Source organism: Puma concolor, chromosome B4 (genome assembly GCF_028749965.1).
Source record: "Puma concolor isolate L17-30 chromosome B4, mPumCon1.1.hap2, whole genome shotgun sequence".
Lineage (NCBI taxonomy): Eukaryota > Metazoa > Chordata > Mammalia > Carnivora > Felidae > Puma > Puma concolor.
In genome coordinates, this window is record NC_141673.1 from 12,479,117 (window position 1) to 12,495,433 (window position 16,317).

General features: G+C 53.7%; 1 protein-coding gene across 1 annotated transcript; it reads right to left on the reverse strand.

Annotated features, from left to right (window-relative positions):
• Positions 1 to 786: 786 nt before the first annotated feature.
• HMOX1 (heme oxygenase 1) lies at positions 787 to 8,500 on the reverse strand. The gene is made up of 5 exons (XM_086712382.1): positions 8,320 to 8,500; positions 6,710 to 6,830; positions 3,999 to 4,490; positions 2,539 to 2,638; positions 787 to 1,528 (listed from the first exon to the last, which is right to left on the reverse strand). Exons 1-5 carry the CDS (start codon positions 8,463 to 8,465, stop codon positions 1,398 to 1,400), a joined length of 990 nt encoding a protein of 329 aa, XP_086568508.1. The 5' UTR covers positions 8,466 to 8,500; the 3' UTR covers positions 787 to 1,397.
• Positions 8,501 to 16,317: the final 7,817 nt, after the last annotated feature.

Genomic DNA, 16,317 nt, shown 5'->3' on the forward strand with positions numbered 1-16,317 from the left:
TCCAAACTCCCCAGTCATCACGTGCTAGTGGTATAAGGAAACACTTTGTCCCCTGCTTTCTCAACTACACCTTAAGCGAGGGCTTTTCACTTTCCCAAATCGGGAAGCTGCACTATTAATATGTCAGTGGCTCTCATGACTTAGGGGGAAAAAAATTGGGGCTTTAGAGCTGGACAGACCTGGCTTAAATCCTTCCTGACCCCCAGAGCACCCTGCGCAGGTTTGCTGCGAGGATTAAACGAGATGACAGGTGGGGTGACACAAAAATCGCTTAGCCCAAATCACAAAACCCCGATCACCCTCCTTTCAAAATAGGAGCTGACGTTGGGCGATGTTGACATTTTACACGCCTCTCGGTTGCTTCTCCAGACGGGCAGGTGATGTGGGTCTCACCGCATTCGTGTTGCAGATGGCAGGACTGAGCCCCACAGAGGTTAATAACGAATGTCCACAGCCGCGCTCCATAGCAGTGTCACATCTCACTGTAGTCCCAAAGATTCGCTGTTACCGACTAGATAAATTTTATCCCATAAGCTGCTCGTTGCCGCCTAACAGGGCAACGCCATCCTCAGTAAAGCAGTCCTGCATCCAAAAAGGTTCCGCACAAAGCTGCACACGCCCGCTGCCCAAAAGCTCGCCCCCCACATTCCCACACCAGGGACCAACATCCGAAACTGGTTCCTTCCACCCCCACCTTCGCCCCTTCTCCCCACCAGGCATTCAAGAAACAAGTGGGGGAAAGGTCAGTTCCCCAAGGGTAACAGCGCCCAAGAAAAACACTTCAAGTTACTATCAGGCAACGTAGTTTATTATTTCACACAAAAGTTAGCGACCAAGGCCACAGTGTCGTTAAACACCTCCCTCCCCACCCCCCACCCAAACTCGCCCCAACCCCGCTATAAAAACAGAACACAACAAAATACCACAGTTCACATTGAGCCAGGAAGACAAAGTGGCTCTGACAAAAACAAGACAAACACAAGACACAACATCTTTGCACGTTTGTATAAAAATTGCCATAGCCCACGGGGCAAGCGGTCATGGCGTGTCAAGGAGACCGCGAACTCGGGGCATGGGGAGGTTCAAGACAGCTGCCACTTCTGGCCATGTCTTCTGGGCTCTGCTGCAGGAACGGGGGCTGCTGAGGGTCCAGGCAGGACCCCTCATCCCAGTTTGGAAGTGCAAGTCGTTGAGTTGGATGTGCTTTCGGTTGGGGAAGATGCCGCAGGCTCTTCCTCCCTTTCCAGAGAGAGAGGGACGCAGGGACAGGGCAGGCGGGGGGCCCAGACAGCCCCCCTTGCCTACAGTAAGGAAGCCAGCCAAGAGACGTGCCCTCTCCAGAAAGAGGGCCCTCGGTGGGACAGAGTTCACAGCCTGAGGGGCCAGCACCCTTGCAATCACATGACATAAAGCCCCACAGCAACTGTTGCCACCACAAAGCTGAGGGTAAGGACCCATCGGAGGAGCGGCGCCTGGGAGAGAAGGTTCGGCTGGGGCTTCCCTCTGGGAGTCTCCGTGAGAGCAGCATCTGAGAGAGAGAAAGGGGGCAACGTCACCAACAGGTGGACACGGGTGGGAGTATGGGTGTCACAGAAAAACACAGCAAAAGGGTCTCGGCAGCCTCTAGTACACTTCCTCCTCAGTGTCTGTTAGAGCAGACAGAGAGCCCTCTGGCCACTGCTCGGTTATCTCCAAAGACGGGGAGCTTACTCCTTCTCCCAGCTGTCCGCTCTTCCATTTTCAGCCAGCCCGCATGGCGAGGACACATCCTCCAGGGGTACTCCGGGGAACCCCACTTTGAGAACTGCTGTGTTAGGGTAACGACCCCCCCCCTCCCCGCATACCAGCTAGCCAATCCCATCAGGACTGGCCTCATTCCCATGTGCCCAGGCGCAGTTCCACCAACAGAGGGCTCCACAGGGTCCTGGCACAGGTGGGAAAGCCACAGGGCAGGTGGGGTAGGCTGCTGGTGGCTCGAGGGGCAAGACCTACAGTAACCCGCCAAGCAGGGGGCTGGCCTTCACTTCTCTGTTCACCCCCGCCCCCAAAACCACAATCTTGCCCACACCCGTGTCGGGCTCGATGAGGGTACATTTCGTGGAGCACCTTGGTCTTTCTGGAAGTTTTCCAGATGTTCTCTCAGGACTGCCACGGAGGCACATGAGGGGGGGACTAACACGCAAGAAGACCGAGGGGTCCCGTGCCTCCCCGGGGTCCCACGGCAGGGTAACTGCTAGAACCACTTCCAGACACCCTGCCCCCCATCAGGGGGTCTCCACTCAGAAACCATGAAAGGGGCGGGGGGAGGGGTGACAGTGAACGAGAACCAATCGACCGCCCTTGATTTCAGAGATGGGGAAACAGGTGTGGAGAGGCTGCAGGGCTGGCCCCGAGCCCCACTGTGAAGGCTGCTGCCCTGTGCCTGCGCCCTACTTGTCACTCGGAACACTCGGAAGACGGGGCAGCCAAGCAGCACCCGAGACACGCAGCTGGGCCCCGCGCCCCTCCCACAGCGGCCATCCCCGGGGGGACCCTCACCTCGCGCCCCGCTGCCGACCCGCCGGCGCAGCCCCGGTGCCTGCGAGGGGCTCTGGTCCTCGGCGTCCTGGCCCAGCAGCTCCTGCAGCTCCTCAAACAGCTAAGAGACAGAAGACACACAGCCCGTCTCAGTGACATCACAGGTGACAAGTACGTTAGAACCGCCTCCCTGCTCTTCCCCAAATGCTCCCCGGTAACCAGCATCCTGACATCACGGTTCACTGGGGCTGTTCGTGCCCTTGTCCCGTGTCCCTGGGCCAAGTCTTATTCCGCGAGCGGTACCCAGTGTATGTGGCTCCTGCAGCCCGCTGTCCTCACCCAGCCGCCCCCTGTGCCACTCAGCCTTGGTCCGTGTGTTTCGTGATGCTCACTAGCCAGGCTTTGCAGGGGAAGCGCCTGGACCGAGGCTGACCCAGAGGTCAGGCAGCAAGAGCCAGCCTTCCAGCGGCTCCAAAGCCCCTGGAGGGGTTTTTCTGAACCCCTCCGAAAGACACAGAGCCTTCTGGGAGGCTTGACCAGGTCTGTTTGCCCTTGTCATCGGTCAGGGGACTGCAAGGGAGGGACGGTGCTCCCTAACAGGTGCTGGGTGCCATGCTGGGAACCAAGGGGCCCAGGAAGGCATGAGCTAAGACCCCAGTCCCCACAGCACCCCCAGGAGGAGGGGAGAGCTATAGGATTCTACGACATCCGGGTTAGAAGGAACCTCACCCTCAGCTCCGCCCAGTCATCCTTCAAGGTCTTGCTCAAAGCCCACGCTCCCCCTGGGTTTGAGGCAATGCTAGAAACTTGCATCCTGCCTTGCCGGCCACACCTGTGACCCCTGCAATGCCAACCCGGCCACACACAAGTCTATGTTGTCGCACGGTGTTGCCACAGAGTGCTACAACTGTGCCTCTCACACCCTGAGAGACCACAAACCAACCGTGAGAAGGCTGGCCCTGTGCCAGGTCCTGCCATTGGGACTTGATTGGTATAAACTCACTTGACTCTCACAACAACTCTTAAGAGGCAGGCGCTGTTACATCCTCGTTTTACAGATGGGGAAACTGAGGTAAGATCACCCAGCTAGTGGGGCGCCTGTGTGGACAGTCAGTTAAGCGTCCGACTTCAGCTCAGGTCAAGATCTCGCAGCTCACAGGTTCGAGCCCCCCATCAGGCTCTATGCTGACAGCTCAGAGCCTGGAGCCTGCTTTGGATTCTGTGTCTCCCTCTCTCTCTCTCTGTCTCTGCCCCTCCCCTGCTTGTGTTCTCCCGCTCTCTCCTCTCTCTCTCAAAAATAAATAAATAAAAACATTAAAAAAAAGATCACCTGGCTAGGAAGTGGCAGAACTAGGAGCCTGACTCCCTAACCATGCCTTTAACCATGACCCACAGCCCACGCCCCCTGTGTAGGAGCGATGTCCCCACAGGAGCAGCGAGGGGAGACAGTGGCCACCCTGGGCTGCCAGCCAGCTCCTCACCTGAATGTTGAGCAGGAACGCAGCCTTGGCCTCCTCGATGACCCTCTGCCTGACCTCGGGGGTCATCTCCAGAGTGTTCATGCGGGAGCGGTACAGCTGCTTGAACTTGGTGGCGCTGGCGACGTTGGGGAAGGTGAAGAAGTCCACGCCCTCCCCGGAGCTGGGCAGGTCCAGGGCCTTCTGAGCAATCTTCTTGAGGACCTGGCCCCCAGACAGATCGCCGAGGTAGCGGGTGTAGGCGTGGGCCACCAGCAGCTCTGGCTCCTTGCGCCCCACCTCGTGGAGCCGCCGCACGTAGCGCCTGGTGGCCTGCGTGTAGGGGATGGCGTCCTCCCAGCGGGGCCCGTACCAGAAGGCCATGTCCCGCTCCAGGGCGGCCCTGCGGTGCAGCTCTTCGGGGAAGTAGAGGGGGGCATAGACGGGGTTCTCCTTGTTGCGCTCGATCTCTTCCTCCAGAGCCACGTAGATGTGGTACAGGGAGGCCATCACCAGCTGAAACCGGAGCGAGCAGGTCAGGCTGCCAGCCTCGCGGGAGAACCCCATCCGGCCCCTCCCCCCACTGCCCCGGGGAGACCCTCACGACCTCCCCAGGCTGGGCTCCCACCTCTTGCTGCCCCCTCCACGCCACAAATCCTCTCTACACAGCAGCCAGAGAATTCGATCATGCACCTGCTGAGCCTAAACCCTGTTATTCCATGGGATGAACACGCAGTCTAACTTAGTCCCTATGAACAGAGGAGCTGCTGTCCCCACTTTACAGAAAGGGAAACGGAGGCTCAGAGAGGGGAGGAAACCGAGGTCTCACAGCTAGTAAGAGATGAAACTGAAGTCAGGCCCAGGCGTTGCTAGGGAACCAGCACAGCTCTAGAGCAAGGGAGGACCTGAATGAAAGTGCTTACTGGAGACTCCGGCGCCTCTGGACTTTGACCTCTGGGTAACTATCTGCCGGCCGATTCTCCCTGGAAACGCACTCCGAACCCCACACCTCTAGATGTTGGTCTAGTCTAGGGGGACCGGCCCGGTCCACCTTGGCTTGGGGAACTGCCATTACACGTTAATACTCTAAGTTTGAGTCTGAAGGAGAACAAAGATGTTCTGGTTGAGGTTTCCAAGTTATTTCTAAGCCGCAACCCTTCATGGCAGCCTCCTTTCTCAACAGAGCAGAAATCCAGGCAGCTTTCTGATACAAAGCAGCTTGGGCTATCGAGTGTGACCGACCTGGTTCTAACCTCTGCTCGGCAGGTCCTCAGCTGTGTGACCTTGGGTAAGCCGCTCGCCCTCTCTTGGCGATTTGAGGTCTGAGTGACTGTCAAGTCAAGCCTTGGTCCCCTCCCCTGCCAAAGGGGACAAGCATGTACTAAAGGGGACTCATGGGAGAGTCAAGCAGGGTGACACAGGTAAAGTACTAGGCACAGCCTGGCCCTTGGCCCTCGGTTAAGAGGCTGTGGTGATAAACGTCACCGCCATCAGCATCACCTCCGCGAGCATGGGTTCTCTCATGGATCTTTGTGCCCACTTTGAACTCAGAGGCTCAGACGCAAGATCCAAAGTCCCAGTGGCTGGCTATGGGATACTCCAGCAGTCACCTCCGCGGCTCCCGCTGTCCCCAGCTACAGTACACCAACTGGGTGTGTGTCACGCCTCCTGGAACTGCATGTCACATGTCACTGCAGCATCTCTTGGGTTGGAAGCGGGGAGGGTGCCGATTGCAAAAGGGCGGGGTGTCAGGAGCAGGGGGGGATACACCTGCTTGACCCCCTGTGTTCAAGCTGAATAAGTCTTTCCTCACGATGAGGTCTGACCACCAGACACCCGCCTGACCCTTGGAGTGCTTGCCTTTTACTCGCATGAATTCCACAGCGGTGCTGGGAAAATCAGTGCCTCACGTGAAGCGGGTGCTTAAGAAGACTCTGTGTTGAGGGGGCACCTGGGTGGCTCAGTCGGTTAAGCGTCCGACTTCGGCTCGGGTCGTGATCTCACAGTCCGTGAGTTCGAGCCCCGCGTCGGGCTCTGTGCTGACAGCTCAGAGCTCAGAGCCTGGAGCCTGCTTCGGATTCTGTGTCTCCCTCTCTCTCTACCTCTCGCCTGCTCACACTCTGTCCCTCTCTCTCAAAAATAAATGAAGATTAAAAAAAAAAAAAAGAAGACACTGTATTGGAACCCACTTCATAGAGGAGGTCCCCACAATCTTACCGTTAGGAAATGGTCGTGGTCGGGCTCGAACCCGTGCTGCCCCTTGCCTTCAGAGGCAGATCAGAATTACGTCACGAGCGCAAGGTCTGAAGTGCGACCAAGCCTTGGTTTGATTTCAGCCTTTCCCGTTTACTTACTGGCTGTGTGACCTTCTGTTAGCTACTTCACCTCTCTGAACCTTCCCTTCCTCATCTTCCTTACCCAGAGGGGAGGCACAGAATAAGAAACTGTAAAATGCCCAGCACAGAGGAGGCACTCAGTTGATGGCACTAGGGCCCCTGCCCCTCCACAGCACTACCGTCACAGGTTGGGAATTTGCTGTGTGACCTTGTGCAGGTCACTTCCCCTCTTTAAGCCTCAGTGGTATCATCTGCAAAATGATTCCCTTGAACACGCCCATCTGGTCCCTCGGCATCCCTGGGCCGAATTTCCACTTAAACCACTGGTCTGGGTGCCTTGGACACACACACACCCCTGTCATACTCTCCACCAGGGCTGGGCCCCACCAGGCCACATACCTTAAATCCTTTCCGGGTCACCTGGCCCTTCTGAAAGTTCTTCATGAACTCGGCATTCTCTGCCTGGACGTGCACCTCCTTGGTGGCCTCCTTCAGGGCCTCTGACAAATCCTGGGGCATGCTGCAGGGGGGCGGGGAGGGAGAGAGAGGGGGAGGGTGAATAAGAGTGGCTCTGAGCAGGGTTCATCCCCACGCTGAGCTTCTGAGCCTGCCATCTGCCTCTCAGCAGGCCTCAGAGAGCGATCAGAGTCCTCTGCAGAAATCGCTCCAACCTGCCATCTAATACATAGGCCACCTTCCTTCCCAACTGCCTTCCAACACAGCCCCATCAACGCGCTTCAGGTCCTACAACCGACTGGGAAACCCTGATACCAAGTTATTGGCGAAAAGCAGGGGGTGCAGTTTGCAATGCCCGGGGAGAAGTAGCCCCCGAAAATATGAACATTCATATTCTACATCATCACTGCTTGCATTGGCTTTGGACCCAAGATTTAATTCAATTGTTTTGTTGACGTTTCAGGTACAAATCTCTTAAAATGTTACGCGCATCAAAAAAAAAAAAATTTTTTTTTTAAATTAAAAAAAAAAAAATGGGGCGTCTGGGTGGCTCAGTCGGTTAGGCGTCCAACTTCAGCTCAGGTCATGATCTCACGGTCCGTGAGTTTGAGCCCCGCATCGGGCTCTGTGCTGACAGCTCAGGGCCTGGAGCTCATTTCAGATTCTGTGTCTCCCTCTCTCTCTGCCCCTCCCCTGTTCATACTCTGTCTCTCTCTGTCTCAAAAATAAATAAACGTTAAAAAAAAATTTTTTTTTAAATAATAAAAAATAAATGTTACGCGCATCATAAAAGTGCTTGGTTTAAAAACCCTGTGAAACTCTGCGTTACTCAAAAGAATCCCTTTCTGGGAGTATTTCTGCCATATGTCTGTATCCACTTCCCGCAGAACTGTCATGTCTCCTTTCTCTCCCGCACCCCCCCTTCCAGAAACATCACCCCCTGTTCTGTACATGTTCATTGAACTCCTGGGAGAAGGGAAGGAGCCAGACTGGGAGGCGGACAGACGGTGCTTCAAATCCCAGCTCAGACACCTGCTAGCCAAGGGGACCTTGGGCTTGTTGCCTCCCTGGTCTGTGAAGTCCTCATCTGTAAAATGGGGCCAGGAAAGCCACAGTGGTGTTTTCGTTCAAGTGCCGGACAAGTAGTAAGACAAGGACATGGCCACCAGGGGGCTCTGGTAAGAGAACCAGCCACTGTCACCCAGCCTGGGCAGCCCCAGGGATCCTAGATTTAAGCAGAGAGCACCTCCAAGGTCATTCAAAAGTCCAATACAAAAAAAAGAAAAAAAAAAAGTTGGGATACCATAGGGTCACACCCATCTGGTCCCCCAGCCCGGGCCGGGGAGCCAGCCAGGTAAGCCACCTTTTATCCCTCTAACTGGCCCACCGGACGAGACTGAAACCCAGCTTCTCCTTAACGGGAAACCCAAGGGAGTGAGCGATGTGGCTTCCCGGCTCTGTCTCGGGGAGGGACTGGAGACCAGAGCTGGGCGGCAGGGCAGGGGCTGCCCGCCGGGGAGAGGCCGGTCCCCCGCCCCGCACCCCTCACTTGCCTGTCGGGCTGCGGGCGCTCCATCCGGCCGGCGCTCGGTGCTGGCTGCGGTGCTGGGTGCTGGGTGCTGGGTGCTGGCTCCGACGTCTCGGGACGCGCGGGAGGAGTGGCGAAGGCGACTGTGCCGAGCCGCGCCGCGCCGTCCATTTATCGCCCGGACGGATCACGTGGCGGCCAGCAGCTGATCCCCACATTCGGCCCGACGTTGCAACACCCGCGCCGCGCCCGCCCCAGGCCAGCGGGGGTGGAGGGGGAGCGGTCATATGACCCTCGGAAAACAAAGCAATTTAAAACAGGACGCTTAAAAAAAAAAAGGCAACAATGTCTGGAAATCTGAGCAACTGTGTGATTTTGTCCCTTCCAGAGGCACCCCCATGCCAGGATGGGACTTGTGCTCCCCAGGAATCTGAAAGAGCCAGAAAGCTCGGGGGCTTGAGTCTCAGAGCAGGAGGCAGGCGGGCCACAGCTGGGACTTACCAGTCCCAGACCCTGCCGGCATAGCCCTAAATGTCACCTCCTCAGGGGACTCTCAGCTGACAACCTCCCTCATTCTCACTTTACATGTACATTTAGGGCCTTTTTAATTTTTTTAAGCACCTATTAAGTGCTAGAGACTGTACTGATTTTATAGTTCATCGCCACAACTATTCTGTGGGGTAGACCACTACCATTTTACAGACGGGGAAACTGAGGCTGGGGATTGGGGGGCGGGGGGGATGAAGGGGCGTGCCCCGGGTCACACATAAAGCAGGAAACTGGGACCCAAACCTGGGAGTGAGTCTGAGTCTGCCCTCCCCCTCCAGGCTGCCCTAACACTTGGTACACAACTTGAGAGCAATGTCTGTCACAAAGCTATCTTCCTGCTGGCATGCGTAGGGCACTCTTCCACGGCTCGTCACAGCTGACTCATCTTGGAACAGAGCTGTTCCCTATCTGATCTACTATTGAATTAGTTCTGCATGAGATTGATCACTTAGGACACTGGGTAAGCCCAGGTGACAAAACTGAATAGTTCCTGAAGTGCCGTCCCAATGCCACAATTCTGGACTCTAAGTTTATTTTTTTTTATTTTTATTTTTTTAAATTTTTTTTTCAACGTTTTTTATTTATTTTTGGGACAGAGAGAGACAGAGCATGAACGGGGGAGGGGCAGAGAGAGAGGGAGACACAGCATCGGAAACAGGCTCCAGACTCCGAGCCATCAGCCCAGAGCCCGAGCCATCAGCCCAGAACCTGACGCGGGGCTCGAACTCCCGGACCGCGAGATCGTGACCTGGCTGAAGTCGGACGCTTAACCGACTGCGCCACCCAGGCGCCCCTAGACTCTAAGTTTAAAAACAAAAACACAGGGGCGCCTGGGTGGCGCAGTCGGTTAAGCGTCTGACTCTTGATCTCAGCTCAGGTCTTGATCTCAGGGTCCAAGCCCCGCATTGGGCTCTGTGCTGGATGTGAAGCCTACTTCAAAACAAAACAAACAAAAAACATAAAACAAATCATAAAAACATAACTTTGGCTCAGTACAAGTATGTTGGTTGGAAACAGAGGTAGCAAATGCCCAAGTCTGAAAAAAATGCAAGTACAGGCTTGAGGATGGTCTGTCAAGCATGGATTTCCCAGCTGGAGGACTGTGGTAGCTGAGGCCTGAGGTCCCTTCCGTCTGTGCATGTCTAGAAAGCTCTGCTGCTTGGAGACAGTCTGCAAGTCCCAGGCAGGGACAGGTGGGCAATGGGTCCATCTAATCCGCGCTCAGAGTTCTGGCCCATGAGCCACCCTCTTCCAGGGTCACTCATCTGAGTTTCAGTCACCAAATCAATCCTGAGATCTGGGGGTTGCTGAGCCTTCTAGATAGAGGGGCTTTGCCAAGGAGTTCGGTCCTTTGTATAAACCATATAACCACCTCTGCTTTTATGAACAAGGTTTACAATACTAACAGCTAATATTCACCGAGCACTTCCTGTGCACCAGCTACTATATAAACACATGCATCAGCTCATTTAATCCTCACAATTACTCTATAAGTTTGGCATTATTATGCCCATTTTACAAATGAGAAAACTGAGGCAGAGAGGTTAAGATAAGGGCTTGAACTGAGGTAGCCTGGGACAAAGATTTCAAAACGTCCAGGTGGGATGTCATCTCCCAGAGGTGACGAGACTCACAGAGGTCAGAACTAGAACGGGAGCTGCTAGAACATTAAAAAAAAAAAAAAAAAAAAAAAAAGTTGCCAAGAACTTGCTAGAAATTAGGGCTACTAGAAACCAATGACCTCATTAAAATGCAAGTTCCTGGAGGGCAGGGTGTTTGCTTTGTTTTGTTAATCCTGGAGTCTGGTACAATGCCTGGCAGGTAGCAGACAATCAACACTGATTGATTGGAATGAATTAATAGATAGGCCACAAGATCTCTTACTGCGAAACGTGATGTTATTGGTAGGCTGCCGGAAAGGGCTGGAATCAAACTACAAACTGCAATCGTAGCCAGGCTTTACAGAGCACTTACAGAGACCTTATTTATGGGCAGGATCTCATTGAGTCCTGACATCAGCCCTCCAGCTTATTGTCATTTTCATCTCCATTTTGTCCCCGTAATCACTAAGGCACAGAGAGGTTAATAGTGTTCGCAAGTCACATAGCCAGAGACGGCAGAGCCAGGATTCAAACCACGGTGCTTTGAAGCTGGAGCCAGTGTTCCTAAGCCTCTCACCACATGCCCTGTCATAGAGGGGCCCATCTGAGCCCCAGCAATTTAGGGGATGAGCCTGTCAAGATCTGAAAGCTTCCCATCAGCACACCCAGAGCCTGTCCATTCGGGAATCCCGGAAAGTAATGCTCGTGTGATCGGATTCTTTCTTATTTAACCTGGGGGAGCAGAGGCCCCAAGTGGGGACTGACTTGTCCAGACTGCACCGGTAGGACACAGAGCCTTCAGTGACCACAGGTTGCTGGTTCTCTGTCCAGGCTTGCTCTTCATCCTGCCTGCTGCCCCAGGGAGCCTCAGACTTGTCCAAAACAGACCCCACACCCAGACAACCCCGGGGGACAATCCAGGTCAGAGCTGATCTGGCTCTCTCCTCTGTCCCAGTATAGAGCTGGGGGTTCTTCTGCATGCTGATTCAGCTTCCTGACTTTCCCTTCCCTGTCCTCAAGCAATTAGGATGATCCAAATGGTATTCTTTCTCCTCCTGTAGTAAACTCAATAATGCCCCCCCCCCCGGATGTCCGTATCCTACTCCCCAGAACGTCCGAATATGTTACAATACAGGGTGGAAAGGATTTTGCAGATGTGGTTACTTTAAGGATCTTGAGACAGGGAGATTATCCTCGTGGGCCTAATGTAATCACAAAAATCCTGATGAGGGAGGCTGCGGGGTTACAGATACAGAAAGTGATGTGACGAGAGAAACAGGACACCGAGACTGGGAGATGCTTGTGTTGAAAATAGAGTCAGGGACCATGAGCCAAGGTAAGCAGGAGTCTCTAGAAGCTGGAAAAGGTGAGGAAGTGTATCCTCACAAGTCCAGAAGAAGCACAGACCAGACCCGCTGGCCCATTTTAGAACTTCCGACCCCCAGATCTCTAGAGAATAAACATACATCATTTTTGTTGCTGTTGTTTTAAAGTTTATTTATTTTGCGTGAGAGAGAGAAAATCCCAAGCAGGCTCTGCGCTGTCAGCGCAGAGCCCGACGCGGGGCTCGAAACCACAACCAGTGAGATCGTGACCTGAGCTGACATCAGGAGTCGGACACTTAACGGATTGAGCCACCCAGGAGCCCCTGAATGTGCATCGCTTTAAGCCACTATGTTTGCGATATTTGTTACAACAGGAAAGGAGGACGTGCCCCCTCCAAGCCTGTCTTCCTTATACCAGGAACAGAGAGCCTCAGCTTTGGGAAGCAGGAGACAGATGGAGAGAGAGAGATCCTGCGGGTTCTCCCTCAACTGCTCCCTTCTGTCATCTCTCAGCATAACGAATGGCTGCCATGAAAGCTTTATTCTGTTAGAGAACCCACCACCTTTTCTCTGAGCCTTTCTTTCAGGGTCAAATGCTTGAGCCTCTGGATTGGACCCGATTCGTAGGAGGGCTAGAGAGGCTCGAAGCCCACCTTGATAGGGCATGCGTGCTCAGGATCCTAATTGGAAGAAGTCTGGGACGAAGGGAAAATGATCCAGAAGGGGGGCCAGGGGGCACAGAAGACAAATATGGGCGGAAAGAAATACTGAGGCCTCCCTTGAGCCTAGCGTTCTTCCAAGCCTGGTTTCTCTTTTCACTGTGGGCGTCTCTCTCTCTCCCTCTCTCTCTCTGTAGTGGGTGGAATCACAGCCCCCCAGAGATGCACAGAGACCCTGAACCTGGGGCTCTGTTATGTTACCATTGCCCTGTGCGTATGTAATGAAGGTTACAGACTTCCAGGTAGGGCGATCCTGCTGGATTCTCGGGCAGGCCTAATCTAATCTAACAGGAACCCTGGAAGTTGAGAGCTTTCCCTGGCTGGAGGCAGAAGAAATGGTAGGAGAAATCTGATGAAGGGTCAGCAGGACTCCGGGATTGTGATGTTCAGTCAAGGTCAAGTCAGGGCGGGCTCACTGGCTGGGAGGTGAGGGGAGAGGCAGGCCCTGGGCCCCCAGGTGGGCCAAACCTAGCAGCAGTCAGTGTGGCCGCTGCAGAGAGAGGGAGGGACAGGTGGGAGAGCAGAGCCAGGGGAGACCGGGGACAGAGCCCCTGGGGCCTGCGGGCTCTTGCAAGGACCTTTGGTAAGTAGGTGAGGCTGCAAGGCTCGGAGCTGGGAGAGGCGGGTCTCACTAGGTATGGATCGCTGGGGTTGCTGAGGGGCAAATTGGCCTGAAGAAGGCTGGGGGCCGAAGGCTGAGCATCGCCGTAATCCAGGGCTCGGACAGGACAGGGTGAGAGGACAGGATATCCGTATTCTAAAGGCAGAAGTTGGAGTTGCCAGTTTACTGTGACAGAGGAGGGGGTGGGGGGAACGTGCTGAGCAGTTGAGTCTTGGACGAATCACCCTTGAGATGTCTGGGACCGGGCTTTGAAACAACGTGCAAAGACTGGAGATCGATTGGAGGCTTCTGCTCCTTTCTGGAAGCTTCACTTCCTCCTGCCTGCTGTGAAAGCTGTCCTTTCACCCAGACCGCTCAGAGGGAGGCTGAGGAAGCAGCCGGTGACTCAGCAAAATCTGCCTTCCCTTTGTCTCCGAGTCCCCCCTCCCAACCGTGACTCAGCAGAAACGCAGCTGCTGGAGGGGAACGTGGAAATCTCGACTCAGCACTCCCGGGGCACCACCCTCCGCCGCCCGCCTGGAAAACAGAAGTGGTTTGGACTGCAGGGGAGGCCCAGCGGTCTCCCAAGGCTCTAAATGTGAAAAACAGAGGTGAGGCCCCCAGCCGAGGCTGGGGAATTGCGGGGAGGCTCGCCCCTGCTGGATGATGGTTCAAGGAGAATCAGGAGACCTGCCTGGGTCTCTCCACAGGCAGGGGGCATCCCAGGTTAACAAGGCTGGGGGTGGGGGGTAGTCCTGACCACCCAAGAGGATATGCCCTTGACCCAGCAGGGGTCGGGGGGGACGAGGAGAAGGGGGAGCCGAGGGCCAGGCGCTGCCTAAATGGAGCACAGCCTTTCTCAGCGAGGCAGACAAGCCCAAACCATAAAAACATCCTCAGACTAGGCCACAAAACACTAAAGCTTTCTGGGTTTCAAGCGACGCGGTTCTCAAGGCCAAAACCCCCGACATACTGGGAGAAACTGCCACAAGTGTCACAGACGACAGATGAACACTCCCAACATTAAAGAAAAAAGACAGCACAGGCCCCAAATGGAGTCACTTGAGCTAAGCCACACGGCAGCAAACCAAGACTAACATCTAACCTCATTGTAGTTTCTGCCTCTTCCGGGAATGTTACCTGTACCCAGTCTGGAGTTGCCTTGGCCAGACGAGTGAGGTTGTCAGCCCGAGAGATCCTTGCCACCCTTCCCCTAAAGGAAGGTGACCTTGCCTGAAATAATCCACTCCTTCTTTGTCTCACTGCCCTCCCCACCCCAACTTCTGCCCATAAAAACCCTAAAGAGCTCCCTTCTATTTGCCAGACATGGGATGCTGCTCGACTCGTGAATCACTGAATAAAGTCAATTTGATCTTTAAATGCACTCCGTTGAATTTTGTTTTATAAAAGTAATAAAAGAGGTGCCTGGGTGGCTCAGTGGGTTAAGCGTCCAACTTCGGCTCAGGTCATGATCTCGAGGTTCGTGGGTTCGAGCCCCGCGTCGGGCTCTGTGCTGACAGCTCAGCCTGGAGCCTGCTTCGGATTCTGTGTCTACCTCTCTCGGCCCTACTTACCCCACTCATGCTCTGTCTCTCTTTCTCAAAAATAAATAAACATTAAAAAAAATTTTTTTAAGTAACAAAAAGGTCCCCAAAGCAGTGGGACAAATAGTCACCAGGAAATGTTAACAGTTAATTCAGGGTGCTTATCACGAGCCTTCTGAGAGGGCTGGGTAGCCAAAGAGGGTGAGAGAAGCTGGCCAACGCACCAATGGAACACCTTTCCGTGCCTTATCTCCTTCCCGCCTCCTGCCCCGGATTTTGCAGATAAGGTAGCTGTGGTGACCACATCACTCCTCTCTGGTCAACACCCTTCTCTAGCTCCCCCTGCCCTTGGGATACCGTGCAATCTCCTTCTGGCACACCTGGCCTTCCGCCCTTGGTGGTGGCCACCTCACCCCACCTGCCACCGTCACACCACGCATGCCGGTCTCAGAAATACTTACCCCTCCCAACTATCCAGGCACACATCCCCCTGGCCCTTTGCTCAGGGTGGTCCCTCGAGCCTAGAAGACACGCCTGCCTCTCTCACGCCTTGGCCAAGCTATACGTTTTTCAAGACTCGGCCCAGAAGCAGATGATAGACCTCGAAGGAAGAGTGAAACCCATAAAAAATATAGAGTAAATCAAAAAGGAAAATCTTAGTGACCTTAGATTTGGCAGATCTCTCAAATACAATGCATTAAAAAGGCAAGAAGAAACTATGATGAACATTTATTTTTATTTAAAAAAAAATTTTTTTGGTGTTTATTTGTTTTTGAGAGAGAGAGGCAGAGCACGAGCGGGGGAGGGACAGAGAGAGAGAGAGGGAGACACAGAATCCGAAGCAGGCTCCAGGCTCCGAGCTGTCAGCACAGAGCCGGATGTGGGGCTGGAACCCACCAACCACGAGATCATGACCTGAGCCGAAGTCGGACGCCCAACCGACTGAGCCACCCAGGTGCCCCAACAATGATGAACATTAAAAAAAAAAAAAAATACAACACAAAAAGCACAAAATATAAAAGGAAAAGTATTAACCAGTGGGACTTTATCAAAATGAACAACTTTGGCTCTTCAAATGACACAAAAAATAAGAGGCAATCTAGAGACTAGGAGAAAATATTCACAAACGTATTCAACAAAGGACATGTCCCTAGAATATGTAAAGAGCTTGTATGATTCAATAATATGAAGGCAATTAAGTTTGGGGTTGTGAGTTGAAGCCCCACGTTGGGTGTGGAGATTATTAAAAAAAAAAAAAAAGCCAAATAAGTTAATTTTAAGAGTGGATAAGAAGTTTGGACATCATCGGGGCGCCTGGGTGGCGCAGTCGGTTAAGCGTCCGACTTCAGCCAGGTCACGATCTCACGGTCCGGGAGTTCGAGCCCCGTGTCAGGCTCTGGGCTGATGGCTCAGAGCCTGGAGCCTGTTTCCGATTCTGTGTCTCCCTCTCTCTCTGCCCCAACCCCGTTCATGCTCTGTCTCTCTCTGTCCCAAAAATAAATAAACATTGAAAAAAAAATTAAAAAAAAAAAAAAAAAGAAGTTTGGACATCACCAAAAGAGATATATGGATGCTAAGTGCATGGAAAGATGTTCAAGTCTATATATAGTCAGGGAAATTTAAATTAGAATCACAAGGAGATAACCGTACACACCTCTTTGAATGGCTAAAAATAAAAAGACTG